We start from the raw sequence: 13,827 nt of genomic DNA, 5'->3' as shown, positions 1-13,827 counted from the left end.
TGGCTGAGAGTTCCAGCTGCTAGGGCTGCTGGCCAGCCTTCTCTCCTCACCCAGACCCTGCCAATGCTTGCTCAGAGGAATCTCCATACAGGGACCCAGGATAAAGGGTACCCAACACAGCCAGAACTGCCAAGGACAGAAGCCAGGCCAGGGAAGAAAGTACCCCTGCCTCCCTCTCCCATTTGAGAGTATGCTAACCATTTTCTCTCCCTCCACCCAGGCTGTGGCCACCTCTTCAGGATTCATGGAGCAGAAAATACTCTGAGGGCTGGGAATGTGGCTTAGTGGTAGAGTGCTTGCCTAGCATGCATGAAGCCCAGGGTTCGATTCCTCAGTACCACATAGAAAAAGCCATAAATGGTGCTGTGGCTCAAGTGGTACAGAGACAGTGCTCAGGCCCAGAGTGCAAGCCCCAGGATTGGAAAAAAAAAAAATACTTTGGGAAGAGGGAACCTATGGCCAGAAGCTGGAGTCTGGGACTGGAGACTCAGATACCAAGTCTGAGATCATTCGAGGATGTTTCCCCTGACACCCCCCCCCCCCCCCCCCCCCGCTCCATGAATGCTCCCAAATTGCTCCTTGTCCATGCCACATCAACTGGGCAGGACATCCAGGTGGCAGGGCACCTTGAAAGCCCCGACTCCCAGCCACTCCCCACCAGCCTCCCTTGCTTATGCCTTTCCTCACTGCTCTGGGACTCTCTGCTGGCTGCCCAGAACCTGGCTTCCGGCGCCCTTCCTGCAGCCCAGCCTCCAATGAGCCACTCAGCCTGCACCTGCCCCAGGAAAGCGAGAAAGGGGCTTTCCACACCCATGTGACACACTGACCGGCTCTGTCTCCGCAAGGGGCTGAAGGGATCCATCCTGGTGCTTGTCATCCGGTGTCTCAGGACTGTGAACGGAAACAACTATGATGAGATACCATCTGATGGCGCATTAGGATGAGGGCCAGAGGGTGGGATAGAACTGCTCTTGGCCTCCAGGAAAGGAGGCTGGGGGAGGGGAGCTGGGAAAGCTCATCAGATCAAATCTCCCCACCACCATCCTCTCCCTTCCCCATGCGAAGCCAACAGGATAAGAAAGGGTCGTGCCAACACCGTAGCCTAAACAGTGACACACAGAAGCTCAGGGAAGAGGTCCCTAGTGTGGCACAGGGTCTGGGGACCTGCAAAATGGCTCCACTGACTCCACCCACCAGGGTACACTGCCCATCACTGGCTTGATTTTTAGTGACTTCCTCTGTTTTATTTAAAGTACATTCTTAGAGCCAAGCACCTTGGTCCAGGACTATAATCCTAGCTACTTGAGAGGCTGAGCTAGGGAGGATCATGATAAGAGGCCAGGCCCAGCAGGAAAAGTTTCCAGATCTTTCTTCAACCCATAAATGAGAGCGGTAGCATTTGCCTGTCATCTCAAGGTTATGTGAAAAGCTGGGACTGGAGGATCAAAGATCCAGGCCAGCTCAGGCAAAAAAAGTCCACAAGACTCTGTCTCTATGGAGGGAAACTGGAGGTGGTGGAGCCTGGGAGGTAGAACTGGAGGCGGTGGGGCCAGGGAGAAGCCGAGGGGCACCCTCAGGACCTCAGCAACTAGAGGAAGCCTAAATGTGGGTGGACTGAGCCTCAGGCCTGCAGGCAGGTGAAATACAGGATTGGGGCTGGAGCTCAAGTGATCAGAGAAACTGCCTAACTAAGCATGGGATCTTAAATTTTTTTTTGAATCACAAAAAACATTTTTTAATTAAAACTAACATATTTTACCTTGGCTTATTTGCTTTAAAATTTAATTTGGAAATGACAGAATGAACAAAAGCTGAGAAAGCAGTATAATAAACTCCTGCAAGCCGGGCGCTGGTGGCTCACGCCTGTAATCCTAGCTACTCAGGAGGCTGAGATCTGAGGATCCGAGGTTGAAAGCCAGCCTGGGCAGGAAAGTTCGTGAGACTCTTATCTCCAATAAACCGCTAGAAAACCGGAAGTGGTGCTGTGGCTCAAGCGGTGGAGCGCTCACCTTGAGCTGAAGAGCACAAGGACAGCGCCCAAGCTCAGAGTTCAAGCCCCACGACCGACAAGAATAAATATATAAACTCCTGCAGACCTTCATCAGCCTCAACACAGTTCACCAATGTTCCACCTATCATGTTCCATCTTGCTTCAAGGACACTGTCCCTGACTCCACTATTATAGAACATTGAAGGCATCGGGCCATCTTTATGACATCAATATCCCAGCAGATAATTTAGAAATACTTAAAAGTACTTCCAAAAGAATTCTGTATATATGTGTCACACTAGTACTAAAACTGGAACTCAGAGCCTTGGGTTCTCACTCAAGGCTGGTTCTTTATCATCTGAGCCACACCTCCACTTCCAACTTCTTGCTGGTTAATTGGAGCTAAGAATTTCACAGATTTGCCTGCCCAGGCTGGCTCCAAACTAAACTTCCATCCTCAGATCTCAGTTTCCTGATCTCCTCATATATTTTTGTTACATATGAAAATATATTTCATTATATAATAAAATCTATATTTCTCTATAGGTTAAAGTATATGCTTTATATTATATAATAAAATATATTGTATATAATGAAATATCTATTTATTATTATTAAGTAATTGTAGAAAGGGGTTACAATTCTATAAGTCAGGTTATGAGTACAAAGCTCCTTGGCCAATGTCACCCCTTCCTTCATTCTCCCCCATTTCTCTTTCCCATCCTGCCCTCAAGTTACACAGTTCATAGTGTATTTAAAGCATTGAACAGTCATAAGCTGGTAGCTTATGATTATGCCATGCTTTAAACATACTAGCTACTTTAAAATCTGAAAAAACATATATATGTATGTATAATATATATTTTACATTACATATATGTGTATAATTAAAAGGAAAATTCCAGAAACAACCCACTGCATTGCAATCATTCTGAGTAGTCATGAAATCCCATTCCATGGTCCCACTCGGGATATGAATCATCCTTGTCTATCATATTCAAACTGTTGCTTAGCAACCATTCTGGTTACCAGATCAACTATCATTTTATCACAGCACCTGTGTTACATTTTACTTCATAGTGACCCCAAAATGGAAGAATGGCAATGCTGCCAAAAGGTGAAAGGAAAAAGCCATCACCTGTTCAGGTGGCTAAGATCTAAGCCAACAACAAATCTCCCATCTGGGAACTGTGAAGGAGAAATAAATTTGTAGCTGGGCTCCTGTGACCTCAGGTCTCAGAAGGCTGAGATCTGGGGATTGTGGTTTGAAGCCAGCCTGGGAAGGAAAGTCCATAGTACTCTTATCTCTGATTAACCATCCAAAAGCCAGAAACGGAACTGTGGGCTTAGTACTGAGCTCTCTCTTTCTCTCTCCCTCCCTCCTGCCCCCAGTGTGGAAGGACCTGACTCATCCCCCTAGTCTAATGTCTGGATGTTTAGATTGTGTCTAGTTTCTCTGTTTTTATAAACACTACCTCAAACTGTATGTGTGCTGATGCTGGCTGGCTGGCTGTGTGTGTGTGTGTGTGTGTGTGTGTGTGTGTGTGTGTGTGTGTGTGTGTGTGTGTGTGTGTGTGTGTGTGTGTGTGTGTGTGTGTGTGTGTGTGTGTGTGTGTGTGTGTGTGTGTATCCGTGCACCTGGGGGAAAATGCCAGTAAATGATCACAGCAACTAGCATCAAGTCATAAGATGATGAGCTCATGGACAATTTAAACTTTTCTTCATACTTTTTTCTGCATCTCCTAACTTTTTAACAGTGACCATAAAAAGTCCCTTCCTAATTGGGATTTTAAAAAATAAAAGAAAATTGAATAGTGCATTAACCAAGCAGTGTCCAGGCTCCTGTGTTCTCTGGGCTGACTGGCTGGGGTGGGATGGATATTCAATGCACAGACTCCAGCTTTGCATATGGTGGCCTGATATCTCCTGGGCCCATGGCCACCCCCCCACCCCCCATGCAATCCGACTAAGCCCTTTGCCATTAAAGGGAGCTCCCGCAGAACCATCCCCAGCCCTGGAGTGGCCGGAGGAGCCGGGAGGGGTGGTGGTAGATGGGGTCTCCGCTGCCCCCTGCACCCCTCCCCTGTCCTGTGCCTGCCTCTCCTTACACGAAATGGGCGGAGAGCGCTCTGGGACCCTCAGTGTGCTTAGCCTCCCCGTCTGGTCTAAAGAGCTCAGCAATACGGGTGCTGCTGAAAAGTCAAACTTAGGGGTGCGGACACCCCAGCCGGTAGCCGGCAGCCTCTCCCTCCCCGTCCACGGCCCCGCCCCAGAGCGTGCGATCCCGCCGAGCGCGCCCCCGGTGCGCCCCGTCGGCTCAACCCGGGCAGTACCTGGCTGCGCCCGGACGGCGCGCGGACTTGGGCCGCAGGATCCTCCGCAGGAACCGGCAGAGCCGCGGCCGGGCGGCGTCGCACGCGGAGCTCAGCCCCTCGCGCATGGCCCGGGCGCGGCGGGGCTCCTCGGCTCCCCGCTCCCGGCTCCCGACGCCCCTTTATGGACGCGGGAACCCCGCAGCCCCCGCCCCCCGGGCGGGGCGAGCCGAGGCCGGGGGTGGGGAGGGGGGGGCGGATGGCTTCCCGCGCCAGGGTTCCCGCGGACGGCCGCTCGTGCTGCAGCCTTTCCTCCCGTGCCGCCCCGCGCCGCCCCGCGCCACGACCTGGACGGGCGCACCGGGCACTCCCGGATCCGCCGGGCCTAGAGCTAGAGCGGGAGCGACGCGGAGCCCCGGGGTTGTTTACTCCTGCGGGGCAGTAACATGGATCTTCATTAAAGACCACAGAACAAAACAAAACACCCGGCGCTGGGCTTGGACGGTGCGCCCTGGGCGCGTTCCTGTCCGTTCCTTCCTCTTCCGTTACTAAATGCAGTCCAGCTGGGGTACAGTTCCCCCCCCCCCCCCCCACACACACATTTGATCCGGGAGGAAGCTGGAAATCCAGAGATATGATGGGTCTCACCCAAGGTGAGAGACACAGCAGCCCCAAGGCTGCTGCCCAGCCCGGACTCTGCGCCTCTCTCTCTGCCCCTCTGCCACCTCTCCCTGTCCCTCGCTCCTTCTCCCCGCCCTCCATACCCAGGGTGATTCCCTAAAGAAAACCCAATAGGTTCAAGGCCAGGGGTGCATTCCTGCGGGGTGAGCTCCATTGGTCCACATTCCCTGTAGGATCCTGATCTTTGCTACCTGGAAGGCGTGGTAGGGTCCCCACTGACCTCTGTGAAATGCTTCTTACATTCTCCTAACTCCCTGGCTGATAGGATCCAGGTGGGGTAGGGGTCGCAGTCCTTAGGGGATCCTCCTGGTCTATTTCAGTACTGTAAGTCCCCAACCCAACCCAGAGCAAGGAGTGAAGCATTTGTTCTGACAGACCTTCAACCCAGATAGCAACCCCTTAGCTCAACTTTGTTTTGCATTCCATTTTATTTACCTAGATGTTCCCACGTTTACCTTCTCTACCTCTGTAAAACACGCATGCGTGTGTTGCTAAGATTACAGGCGAGAGCCACCAGTGCTGGACTAAAAGGAGAGGCATTCTTGGGTGTGTGTTTGTGTCTGTCTGTCTGTTTCTGAGTCTGTGTCTGTGTGCCAATACTGGAGCTTGAACTCTGGGCCTTACACCTTGGTGGTCTTTTTCTGCTCACAGCTGGCTTGCACTTGAGTTACACTTCCACTTCTGGAGGCAAACACTTTAAAAAAACAAAAACAAAAAAAAAACGAGCAATCAAGGCTGTGAGCTTCAAGTGGCCCATCTAGATGGGGGAGCATCTATATGTCTTGCTAATACTTTTTTTTTTTTTGGTTGTGGTGCTTGAACTTAGGACCTGGGTGCTGTCCCTGAGCTTTTTTGCTCAAGGCTAGTGTTCTACCACTTGAGTCACAGCTCCATTTCCTGCTTAATTGGAGAGAAGAGTCTCGCAGCCTTTCCTGCCTGGGGCTTTGAACCCTGACCCTCAGATCAGCTAGGATTGCAGGCGTGAGCCACCAGCGTCTGGCTGAGATGTCTTGCTAGGACTTCTGGTTTCAAAACGTTGCAGACCCCTGGCAGCTCCATCCCTGCTTTGGTTTCTACAAGCCAGCCTCCCTCACTCCAGAGAGTCCCCTCCTGCCCCCCACCGAGGCCCCAGCGAGGCTTCTATCAAGTCATGCTCCTGCTCTAGAGTCTACAGTAGCTGCCCATTGCGCATCGCTACACCGAGGATCGCCAACCTAAACAGAGGGCATGTGCCACCTTCCCTGGTGGCTTCCCTCAGCTTCTTGGAACCTGTGCATGACCACAGGCATTACCTGAGCATGCTCCCTTGGCTCGCCCCATCTTTTCCATCCTCAAGCCTTCTCTTTCAGATCTCTCATGACATGCCCTCAGTCTTCGGCCCTTAGTCCTGCACTCTCCAGTCGCTGTGCCACTTACTTATTCCTAACAACCTTCATGTATCTTTGAACCATATGGGAAAGCTGAGCTCAGATCTGAGGCTGAACCCTGGGCCGCAGTGGACATTCAGCACACCAGCTAACTTGTAGACTTACATGAAACGTTAGATGGTAGAAAGAAAATACCGCTGTGAATTCATTGAACCTTTCCAATAATCCAGGAGGAAGGCACAATTTGGTCCCCTCACATTTTGGAGATGAAGACACTAAGGCCCAGGATGTATAAGTGATTGGTCTTTTTTTTTTCCTCCTTGGTCATGGGGCTTGAACCCTGTGCCTGGGCACTGTCCTTCAGCTCTTCAGCTCAAAGCTAGCGCTCTACCACTTGAGCCATAGCACCACTTCCAGTTTTCTGGTGGTTAATTGGAGCTAAGAATCTCATGGACTTTCCTGCCCAGGCTGGCTTTGAACCATGATCCTCAGATCTTAGCCTCCTGAGTAGCTAGGATTACAGGCATAAGCCACTGGTGCCCAGCTTAAGGGATCGATCTTTTAACCATGACACCGAACTGTAGAGATTTGGATCTTGAATGGGTCCCACACCCATTATAGGCCTAAAGGAGAATGGAGTACGAGATGATAGTTTTCTCACATGAGGAGTGGGATGAGGTTGTGGTGGGCCCGAAGCTACAAGTAAAGGTGGCTGTGTGGCCACCATTGCAAAACCACCTCTTCTGGGGAGACCTAAGAGGTACCTCATGTGGCTATAGAAATGGGGGAGGGGGAAGACGTGTGAAGGAGAGCTTTCTGGAGGAGGTGGCACAGCTAGACTGCCACCACCTATGAGGGAGGCAGGAAGGATGTTACTGGAAGAGGAAGCAGTTTAAGAGGGGGATTTTAATCTGAAAGGAATGAGAGCCAATGGATTCATTTTTATTTTGAAGCATAATTTTTCAATTTACACTGGTCTAAATATGACTAAGAGCCTATGTTCTATGATTGGTGATTCTCTATGTCTGGATATGGGTCATTGGGAAGTGTGTGTGTGTGTGTGTGTGTGTGTGTGTGTGTGTGTGTGTGTGTGTGTGTGCCCACGCGCGCGCATGCAAAAACAAAAACAAAACTAAGAGAGCCAGGCACTGGCGGTTCATGCTTATAATTCTAACAATTCAAGAGGCTGAGATCTGAGGATCACAATTCCAAGCCAGCTGGGGCAGGAAAGCTCATGAGATAAGAGTCTCTTCGGAGGACTTTCCACCAAAAAGCCAGAAGTAGAAGCGTAGTTCAAGTGGTAGAGTGCTGTCCTTGAGCAAAAAGGCTAAGGAGTGGGCTGGGAAGGTGGCTCAATGGTAGAGCGCTTGCCTTGCATGCATGAGGCCCTGGGTTCAATTCCTCAGCACCACATAAGCAGAAAAAAGCCAGAAGTGGTACTGTGGCTCATATGGTAGGGCACTAGCTTTGAGCTGAAGAGCTGAGGGACAGCGCCCAGGCCCAGCGTTCAGCCCCCATGACTGACCAAAAACAAAAAAAAAGCTAAGGAGCAACACCTAGGCCCTGAGTTCAAGTCCCAGTACTGACACGCACACAAAAACAAAAAACAATGCTAAAGGAAAGAGTACATCTCTGAATTTCAAGCCCCAATACTAACACAAATAAATAAATCACTTTTTCTCTAAATTCACCCCACACCCCATTCAAGTGCCAAGGCCCTGATGCTGTCTTTCCTAGCTGAGTCCTCCCCTGCTGAGCATAGCTGGCTTCTGCCCTTGAGTCTATATTCCTTCCCTCTGCTATGCCTACTTCACAGCCCACCTACCTCTCAGAGTCCTCACCTGCCTTCCACAAAGGCCCTTGGAGGGGACTCTGCTGGCAGCTGTCCATCCCTAGCCTCACTTCAACAAGCACATAACCAACAGGAGAGACTGCTTTGAGAGCTTGTGCTCCATGCCTGGTTATAGAAACCTCCCAAGTCTCCTTTTTTTTTGGGGGGGGTCCAGTTGTGGGGCTTGAACTCTGGGCCTGGGCGCTGTCCCTCAGCTCTTCAGCTCAAAGCTAGCACTCTACCACTTGAGCCACAGTGCCACTTCCGGCTTTTTTTCTTTTTGTTTATGTGGTGCTGAGGAATCGAACCCAGGGCCTCATGCATGCAAGGCAAGCGCTCTACCACTGAGCCACCTTCCCAGCCCCGAAACCTCCCAAGTCTCTTCCCATAGGGGACACAGTAGAAGCTCAGAGGCCAGGGGCCTTGCCAAAGGCCACAGGGCTATGAAGCAGCCAAGCTGTTTGCTTCTTCCCAAGCCCACTATGCAAACCAGGCTGCTTTTCTGCTGTCTGGGTGCAGGTAGACAGACTCTGGGTTGCTACATTTTGCACATCCAGGGATGCCTGACCTATTGTAATCCCAGAAAGGAGCTCCTCTTGACAAGGCAGTGCCTGGTGGCAGCACTGGGCAGTCCTGTGCAGACTGGGGCTTTGATTGGATTCTGTGTCTTTCAACTAGAGCAAGCCTCAAGCCCCAGGCTGCGCTGTGAACTCTAGCACCCCACAGAAACCTACCCCCTGCCAGCTGATGGGCCGGCTGCTAGCTCTCCCCTGTTTGTTTCCACGGCCAGTATATGGAACACAGAAAAACACAAACTAAGTTTTATAATTTCAGGCCTGTAAGGAGCAGTCATGTGGCCCAGTCATTCTCCTTGCAAGGCTCCCATAGAGGCCCTGGAAAACGAGAGCTCGTGGATTTTGTATAATTGCGATGGTCTGTGGAGACACAAAGCACGCATGTCATGCAGCCATAGCCATGGTGACAGACCCTACTGAGTGTCCAGCAGCTATCCATATGATACACTCAGAAAGCTTTATGTTGCACACACATGTTTTCCAAGGCTAGTATTGGTACTTGAACTCAGAACCTAGGCACCGTCTTTGAGCATTTTTGCTCAAGGCTAACTAACATTCTACCACTTGAGCCACAGCTCCACTTCCAGCTTTTTGCTGGTTGATTAGAAATAAAAGTAGGTAGGATTACAGGTGGGAGCCATAATCACCCAGGATACTGCCTTATTTTACCACCCTCAACATGCTGAGGTAGGCCCTCCACTGTTAGACTCTACATACATCTAAGGCTTAGAGAAGTTGACTTGGCCTAAGTCACACACAACTGAGACATGGCCCAGGGCCAGGTGGGATGGTGCAGCACAAGCCTATGAATATTATTCAAATATCCACCATCAGAGCCTCTATTCTTCCATATATATCCATATTCTTCGTATAGAGAATCCAGGCTCCCTCAGGCCAGCACTGTGTTCTGGCACACGAGTATCCACCTGGAGTTCCAGCGGGGACAATCACGTAACACCTCAACACAGCTGGGAGGCTGGGAGCAGGAAGGACTTCTCAGTCAGGGGGCACAGATTCTACAGGGAGACAGGTAGCAGCAGGGAACACTTACCTGCAGATGGTACCTGTGACTTTCTTCAAATTGTTGTTAAAGTCCTTTTCCTCAGTCAAGTTCCACAGGGAGGACTTGGCCTTGAACAGAAACTTCCAGGGACAAGCCATGTCTGGTTTCGCAGAACCAGGATGCTCACCTGGACTTCAGCCCAGGTGTTCCCTGGGGAGTGAAGAGGGAGGGCCACTGTGAGGCAGTTTGAAGGAGGTCTTTAGAACTGAGCCTTCCAAGTGTGGCTGGGTTACTAAAGAATTGAAAAGCTAGGTGTTAGTAGCTCATGCCTGTAATCCTAGCTACTCAGGTTCAAAGCCATCCCAGGCAGGGAAGTCCATGAGATTCTTATCTCCAATTAACCACCAGAAAACCAAAAGTGGAGTTGTGGCTCAATGCGGTAGAGCACTAGCCTTGAGTAAAAGAGTTCAGGGACAGCTCCCCAGGTCCCAATGACCAAAAAAAAAAAAAAAAAAGAATCGAGACAAAGTCACATTTATATTCTTTTTTTATCTTTTTTTCTTTTTTTAATTTATATTCTTAACATAAACATCCATTTTACAAAGCCATAAAACAATTTTTTATTGTCTGACATAGGGTTTGAACTCTGGGCCTGGGTGCTATCCCTGAGCTCTTCAGCTTGAGGAAAGTGCTCTACCACTTGAGCCACAGCACCACTTCTGGTTTTCTGAGTGGTTTATTGGAGATAAGAGTCTCATGGACTTTTCTGTCCAGGCTGGCTTTGAACCATGATCCTCAGATCTCAGCATCCTGAGTAGCTAGGATTACAGGTGTGAGCCACCAGCACCCTGCTCCACAAACCAATTTGAAGACATAAAATTGCACTTTCAGCATGTAAAGACAAATTACACCAAGGGCTCCTAGTGGTCCTGATGGTTTACCTGGGCAGAGTTCATCCCTAGCTCTGGGCAAGATGAGCAGTTGCTAGGGAGTCACAGAAGCAAGGTTAGAAATGTCTAAAGCACCTAGCAAAGCCAGCATCTAATGACACCTACCATATCTCACCTGTGACTGGGGAAAACCGTCCTGGTTTTAAGATTTGGAGATTTTGGTTCACCCTAAGTCAGTTGATGCCACTGGCTCCTCTAGTATTATTCAAAGAGAAAACAATACATGCAGATATCAACATTTGCTCTTCTTTAAAAAGAAAAAAAGAGGGCTGGGTAAGTGGCTCAGTGGTAGAGCACTTGCCTTGCATACCTGAGGCCCTGGGTTTGATTCCTCAGCACCACATAAGCAAAAAGAAAAAAGCCGGAAGTGGCGCTGTGGCTCAAGTGGTAGAGCGCTAGCCTTGAGCTGAAGAGCTGAGGGACAGCGCCCAGGCCAGAGTTCAGGCCCCACGACCGGATTCCCCCCCCCCTCCCAAAGAAAAGGAAAGGAAAAGGAAGGAAGGAAGGAAGGAAGGAAGAAAAGAAACTAAAAGAGTTTGGACTTCCCCACAGCTGAGCTCACAAGGGAAAGCCTTGTTTTGGGGGGACAGTGAGGAGTAAGGCTGACTCATGAATCTTTGTGTCAGACTCTAGTTATTGAACTAGTTATACAGTCAGAGTAACATCTAGCTTCCAGAATTGGAGGCAGGACACATGTTTTAAGAACTGGATCAGATAATATGTGTACATTTTTTAAAAATCTTAGCAGTTATCATTCCCAGCCATTCTGAATTTTCCAGAAAGTTCCTTTTTCCTTATCATGGAGCAACCACAGCAAATATTAGCAGAAGAAAAACAAACCAACCCTGAATGCAATGCCTTGTTCAAATGGCCAAACCTGACATTGATATTTCTTTGCAGAGACTTTCTATCAGCTTCTGTCTACAGCAGATTCTCCACCACCACCACACACACACACACACACACACACACACACACACACTCACAAGTCTCTGAGCCATTCCCACACAGAGAGAAACAACCCCCTTCTCAGAATCAGCAGCAGACAACTCACGTCACAGCTGGCTGCACTGCTCGCTGCTCCTGGCTGCTTGAAGGACCAGGGTCTGCAGGTGGGAGAGGACAGGGCGAGATCTGGGCCCAGGGAACTTGAGGACTGCCTATAAGGTCCAGTTCCTGCACTGAGGTGTGTCTTCGACTCACTGCAAAGAGATGATCACATGCCGGCAGCCACCAAGTATTTATACTCGCTCCATGCCATCCAAAACCATTTTGCATAAGGCTCTTATTTGTTTCCAAAGGGAGTGTCTGTGGCTGATGTACAGTTAGCTAATTTATGACTGGCACTCCTGGCCTGTGGGTAACATGACATCACCCGTTGGGGTGCCTCATCAGGAAAGTCATCCCTTCCAGGTCTCAGGTCCAGGTCATCAGCAGGGTGGCCCCTCTGAGGAGGAGTCAGTCACAGAGAAGAGGGGCTTGATTTGACCGAGCCACATTGCTTGGCTTTCAGCATTTGGGGCATTTTTCCTTGGCAGGGAGCTTCTCTAAGGAGTTCCTGTCTGTCCTGTCATTTCCAGTGCACAGCAGGAATTCAGGAAGCTGGGGAGACTGATGCTGCAGAACATGCTAGAAAAGTCCAAAGATGCCAAATGAGACCAATATTCCCAAAAGTTCCTGTAAGCCTCAACATGAGGTTTTTGGAAAGGAAGGAAAGAAGGCCTTTGGCCCAGCAAAGCTTTTTGGATGTAAATTTTTAATTCACTTCCCCCCTTCTGCACTAAAGAAAGCTTGGGCAGAAAGGTAGATAGGATTGAGCTCCACCGTGGAGAATTTTCTTCTTCTTCTTTTTTTTTTTTTTGGTGGGTCGTGGGTCTTGAAGTCTGGGCCTGGGCACTGTCCCTGAGCTCTTCAGCTTAAGGCTAGTACTCTTCCACTTGAGCCAGAGCTCCACTTCTGGTTTTCTGAGTGGCTTATTGGAGATAAGAGTTTCTTGGACTTTCTGGCCCGGACTGACTTTGAACCGTGATCCTCAGATCTCAGCCTCTTGAGTAGCTAAGATGACAGGCGTGAGCCACCAGTGCCCAGCTGGGAATTTTCTTTTCTCACAATAGATATTATAACTTCTTATAGAGAAAACTAGAATCTCTTGTAATGCTTCAAGTACATTTCTAAAGAGGATGAATTTTTCCGTCATAAAAATAAAATGATAAGTTGAGTGTGGCCACATACACCTGTAATCTCAACACTCCGGAGGCTGAGGCGGGAAGCTAATGAGTTGAGACTAACCGAGGCTATATAATGAGACCTGGTCTCAAAATCGCCATGGCTCTTACTGTCCTAACACATTCTTGCCATCATCCATTAATTTCTTTCCCACTTTCCAAATTCTCAGCATAACGTATTAAATATGTCTGTACAGATGAAGAGTTGCAAAAAACAACAACAACAAGACAAAACAAAAAACCCTGTACAGGAGCTCAAAGATCTTTGTTGAGTGTCTAAATGAATGAAAAATAATAGAGATGAGGGTGGTAGTTTATACCTGTAATCCCAGCCAACACTCAGGAAGTAGAGGTCGGGGAATCTTGAGTGCCAGGCCACCTTGGGCTACAGAAGGGCAGCCTCTCTCAAAAAATAAAAATAAGTAGCATGAGATGAGTTTCAGGGTATCAAAAATCACCCTCCTTTCAGAGGTCAACCAGATGACTAAACCACAGAGGCAAGATTAAAGAGAGCCCCTGAGCCCCTGCATTGGGGAGTACAAAACCTAGGGAGAGGAATGGATGATTGCAGCACTGGGAGGCTGGTGGTGACAGAGGAATGGCATGCAGCTGAACTTGCTGGGTTTGTGTTGCCCAGGGAAGGTACATAGAGTAGAGGGCAGGATTTCAAGGAATAACTAGGAGTGTGCTATAACGCAACTCTGAACACCTGTTATTGCATCCCCATATTTTGGCTCTACTTAGAACCCATATGTTAATCCCCAAACTCCTAAGAGATGAATACTATATCACCTGCCATTTGTGGAACCCTCTAGAATCTCATCTAGATCGCATGGGAACAGCTGGCCAAATTGTCTCCAGAAAGTGTAGTTAATCCATGAAACATGACGGAA

The 13,827-nt window shown here is 49.2% G+C and overlaps 1 protein-coding gene across 1 annotated transcript in view; it reads right to left on the bottom strand.

Annotated features, from left to right (window-relative positions):
* Nos2 (nitric oxide synthase 2) overlaps positions 1-9,917 on the bottom strand; it is a 44,088-nt gene extending 34,171 nt beyond the window's left edge. Inside the window, exons 1-3 of the mRNA XM_042694442.1 lie at positions 9,808-9,917; positions 4,324-4,482; positions 828-891 (exon numbers count right to left, since the gene is read on the bottom strand). Of these exons, the coding sequence (XP_042550376.1) occupies positions 828-891; positions 4,324-4,482; positions 9,808-9,917 (333 nt within the window). The remainder of the gene's footprint in view (positions 1-827; positions 892-4,323; positions 4,483-9,807) is intronic.
* Between the last annotated feature and the right edge of the window lie 3,910 nt (positions 9,918-13,827).

The sequence above is a fragment of the Dipodomys spectabilis genome, unplaced genomic scaffold (genome assembly GCF_019054845.1).
Source record: "Dipodomys spectabilis isolate Male_0828 unplaced genomic scaffold, ASM1905484v1 ptg000004l, whole genome shotgun sequence".
In the NCBI taxonomy this organism is placed as follows: domain Eukaryota; kingdom Metazoa; phylum Chordata; class Mammalia; order Rodentia; family Heteromyidae; genus Dipodomys; species Dipodomys spectabilis.
Note: the sequence above shows the minus strand (reverse complement) of the source record. Positions and strands in the feature narration are given on the sequence as shown.